This window comes from Sciurus carolinensis, chromosome 5 (assembly GCF_902686445.1).
Source record: "Sciurus carolinensis chromosome 5, mSciCar1.2, whole genome shotgun sequence".
Classification (NCBI taxonomy): domain Eukaryota; kingdom Metazoa; phylum Chordata; class Mammalia; order Rodentia; family Sciuridae; genus Sciurus; species Sciurus carolinensis.
This window is the reverse complement of record NC_062217.1, coordinates 8,838,671-8,843,035: the sequence shown is the minus strand read 5'-3', so window position 1 is coordinate 8,843,035 and position 4,365 is coordinate 8,838,671. Positions and strand designations below refer to the sequence as shown.

At 39.1% G+C, this 4,365-nt stretch overlaps 1 protein-coding gene across 8 annotated transcripts in view; it reads left to right on the top strand.

Moving 5' to 3' along the window:
• Positions 1–1,538: 1,538 nt before the first annotated feature.
• The window catches only part of LOC124985226 (putative methyltransferase-like protein 21E), a 32,205-nt gene continuing 29,378 nt past the window's right edge, over positions 1,539–4,365 (top strand). For 3 of the 8 annotated variants that reach the window (XM_047553784.1, XM_047553783.1, XM_047553777.1), the window contains exons 1-3: positions 1,539–2,749; positions 3,397–3,461; positions 3,702–3,781. In XM_047553784.1, the coding sequence (XP_047409740.1) occupies positions 3,760–3,781 (22 nt within the window). In that variant the 5' untranslated portion in view covers positions 1,539–2,749; positions 3,397–3,461; positions 3,702–3,759. Of the gene's footprint in view, positions 2,797–2,925; positions 2,941–3,396; positions 3,462–3,701; positions 3,782–4,365 lie in introns of those variants that run through there. The other 5 variants (XM_047553778.1, XM_047553781.1, XM_047553780.1 and 2 more) reach the window with 5 other exon arrangements.

Below are 4,365 nucleotides of genomic sequence, written 5' to 3'. Positions count from 1 at the left end.
TTTTGCTCTTTGTTAGCTGGTATAAAGTCTATCACTGGAACAGAGAACCTCATATACATGGTCTAAATAAGCTAGAACCTTCTTTCTCTCTTATTCAACTGTCTGACCAGTCAGCAGAGGAAGTCGTTGTCTTGGGAGCTATTCAGAACCCGGTTCAGCTATCCCTTGGGGTGTCTTGCTTGAACAGAGTGTACTGGGTGACCACTACATCAGTTTTTCACCCTCCTGGAAGAGGAGAGAACCAAAATCCAGGACAAGCAGAATGTCTTACATTAAGAATGACTAAAAAAGTCGCTTTTCTTCCATTTCATTGACCTGAACTGAGCATATGGCAACACAAAGACATGCTTAGAAATGTGGTTTCTTCCTGGTCTATGACTAGGAATAAGGGGAAAATGGATATTCAGGACCATGAGAAACATGCTGAAAATATGATATTTATAGAACCATTCAATAGTACATCCTCTTTTTCCATTTAACCTTATAACCAAAGAATAATCCTTTTACAAAGGAATAGGCAAGTTTAGAGACATTAACTGACTATGAAAGTCACTCATCTAGTCAGTGAAATGTTTTACCTGAACCCAAATCTAACTCAAAATTCCAGGGTTTTGTTTTACTTAAAAAAATAGATTGCCTTCTGAAAATAATCAGCAGCAAAGCAAATTTATCATTATTGAAAGCAAACTAATGTACCTGTTACATCAAGGTGATACCATCATATATCTTTTCTATAAAATTTTCTTCCAGCTCATTAACCTTTTCTTCAGCTTTATCTACATGTGCTGTCAAACCCACATATTGAGTTGTTTCATTTATTGTTATTTATCCTTCCTTTCTAGTCAACTCATGTTTTTTTATAGATTGTAGTTCTTTGGTGTAGTTTTCCATGTTTTTTGATCATCATAAACAATTACTTTGAAGTCTATATCAAATAATTCCATTATCTGGGTCACCTGTGTGTTTATTTCTATAGTCTGTTTGTTGATGCGCTTGGTGAATTTTGAGTGAAAGGAATTCTGAATGAGAAATTGTGGCTGTTCTGATCCCCGCCATAGGATCCCAGAGGTTTTATGCCAGGCAGCAGGGTTGATCACTTCAAGTCAGAATCCAGTGGATTCAAGTCTGGTTTTCAGTCTTTACAAGACTCCAGCTGCTAGTCAGTCCTTATTCCTAAAGGTGGTTTTCCAGGAGTAGCAACTGAAAGTCCGGTGTTTGTCTTCTGAAATTTGCTGTTTGCCTTCTCATGCTTGGGAAATTCGCCTCTTCCCCTAAACAGCATAATTATTCATTACTTTGAGTGCAAGGTCAGTGAGTGTGTCAGGTGTACTTCCTTCTGTGGGTTCCAGGCCCTCCATGCCTGGATGCCTTGCCAGCTGTTCTTTTGTCTGCACACTTCTGTGAAGTTGCCTGAAGCTGTGCTGGGTCACATTTCCTCTTGGGCTTCTCAGCCTCTTTCCCTTTGCCAGTAATCGGTGTGTGGAGGTCTTGGTGCTTAGACAGCTCTGATGCGGTCCTACAGGAGCGTGTGAGCATGCATGTGTTTGTGTGTATTTGAAAACCTGCTTTTCTGGTTCCTAATGGAAGTAGAGGTCTGCTCTAGGACACACACAGTCGGAGGCTGTGTCTGCTTTTTAAACCGTTCTGTATTACTGAAATGATTGTGTCAACAGTTGGCTAAGATGATTGACTTAGGGAGTATGCTTCTGAAGAAGTCCAGCACTAAGGATTGCATGATCATTCAAACAGCTCTTTGAAGAAGTCATAATTTTTATATATCAAGTAATTCTTTATTCTTCTTTTAAAAATAGTCAGGGGTGTCCTTTGCCCCAAATTAACTGCCTATAAATAGGAGTTTGCATTGTTTAGGATTTTAGACTTTCTAGAATGTTTTTTACCAACAATATTTACCCACAACAAGTATATTATGTGCCTTTTATATTCCTGTTTAGTAGAAGAGAAAGCCAGAAAGCATGCTAAGTATATGGTCAAAACCACAAGCTAATTATTGACAGGAGCAACTAAACTGGAGGGAGCCTCCTGAAGCTCAGGCCTGCCAAGTACAGCAGAGTTCTAGTTCACCTCTGTGTTAAGTCATGGTGTGTCAGGTGTTTCTTGCAGTTCCAAGTTTAACTTTGCCACATTGCTTGGCTTTGTTACCTCAAGTAACTTGCATCAAGGAGGGTCTTTTAGAGACAGGGGAACGTCTATGATGCCTACAAGTGCGCAGCGTACCTGCGCAGGGCAGAGGTGAACACACTCAGCCTGCCATTCCCTCTGAATAGGAAGGAGTGGGGATGATTTGATTCCTAGGTGCAGGGCGGTGCTGCACACAGTCTGATGCAATTGTTGGATTCTGAAAACACTGTTCACATCCAGACTGGGCATGTGAAAATTACACGACCTCCGTTTCTTAAGACGTCATAGCTGTGGAGTAGTAGAACAAGCCTGGACATTGACGTGGGAGAACTGGATCCCTTCCTCTGTACAGTCTTTGCTCTCTTGTGGGAGTGGTTTGCGTTCAGCTGTTAGTTTTAACTCTTTCATGGACCATGCTTATTCTGCTGTACTTCAGCCCCCTCTGTAAGGTGTCCCAGCCTCACTGCTGTGTAACCAGAGGCGTGGTAGCTGCAGCTGTTGGGATCCTAATCCTTCTGCATGGCCCCGTTGCCAGTGTGTACAGTAGTAAACTGTGCTTTGATGCAAACCTTCAGCCTCTACCAGAGGGCTCAGCAACAAAACCGAAGTTGTGGGTGACACTTTTTAACCTTCTGTAAACTCGGTTAAGTCATGTAGGTGTGTCAGGCTTAACATTTAATAAATACTAGCTTTCATGTGGACAGGTGTAATAAAGACTGCTTTCTTAAATGGAAGAGATACTAAATTGGGAACAAAAGATATGTCTTGCTTTTATTTGCGCTGTGACCTTGTTTGTAAACGGTAGGGAAAATAATTTGGCTTCTAACTTACTGAGGCATGCTGTCAAGTATGTGACTGAAAAGTGGTTTGGGATCTTTGGAAGAAAGGAGTGTTTTACTAATTTATGGTAGTACTGTGACATCTTATATGATACCAATCAAACTTTTGCGAAATTTGAGTAATGGCTCATTTTAGCTAATTCTGATTATCGGCTCCATTTGAGAGGCATGTAGTATTTCGATTTATTCAGTCTTAGATGTCTTCTGGGATGGTGTGCATAGACGTTAGAAGCTATTTGGAAGATCATCTGGCTGTGGTGCTGTTTGACATTGAGGACGTGCTAATGACGCATAGATAGGAACAAATGAACTTTGTATCTGTTGCTAGGATGCTTTATTTTAGATTAATATTGCAGTTTTCACTGTACCAAACAAAACCCATTTCTTCCCAATGTTTTAATCACCTCTTAAATTTTAGAACTGCTGTCTTCTAGGCAAGCAAAAGATGTGATGCCTCTTCTGTGGCAGCTGTGTTCGTCTCTGGTGAGGATGTGTTCTTTCTCTACTAGTTGATAGAATTTCTGACACTGAAACCTTTGTTCCAGTTTTGATTGGTACTAAGTAGTGTTGAGTTGGTCTTGATTAAATCATGCTTTTTTATAATGTGGTCCTTCAATGTTCCCTCAGCTATATTTGAAGTTACACTTTCTCGGGTAAGCATGAATATGCTCAGTACATATTTCTACTTCATTAATACCATTTGACATTTTATTGCTTGCCTAGTTTTCAAGAAATGATCAAGAGAACACCAATATATAGCCATCCGTAGATTGATCACTTGATGGAGCCAGAAGTTCAAGAAGGTAAATAATTTTGTTTCTTTTTACCATTTGATCAATTCTAAGAAGACAAATAATTAGTAGAATATGAAACGTTACTTTTGCAGTGCTCATCCCTGTCCCCAAGGGAGCCTGGACTTTGGTTGACTGCATGTTGCATCTCACCTTGTGTTTGCTAACCTGCAGATATCGCTAGTAATTTTTTATGCCTACTGCTGTTAAACCTAGGATCCTGGGGAATGTTTGAGATAATTTTGACAGAAAATAAATAAACTATATAGACTTACTAAGTATTTAGAGCTTATCTTTTTAAGCATACAGTCTTACTATATATTTAGTTTTCTCTTTGTCTTTAAAGATGGAATATTTTATTTTTACCAAGTGTCATGCGTGAAATGCATGTTTGCAATTTGTAAGTTGTTTCAGATAAGAAGCTTGCAAGAGAGATCAAAATAGTTTTACATGAAAATTGAAGATTTTGCTAATGCTTAGATGAATGATGAATTTAGGCTGTAAAAACATCTGTAACATATTTATGGACCGTCCATCTTTTAATTAGAGGCAAATACATGATATAATTTTACCTCTAGCTGAAGAAAGAATTTGAG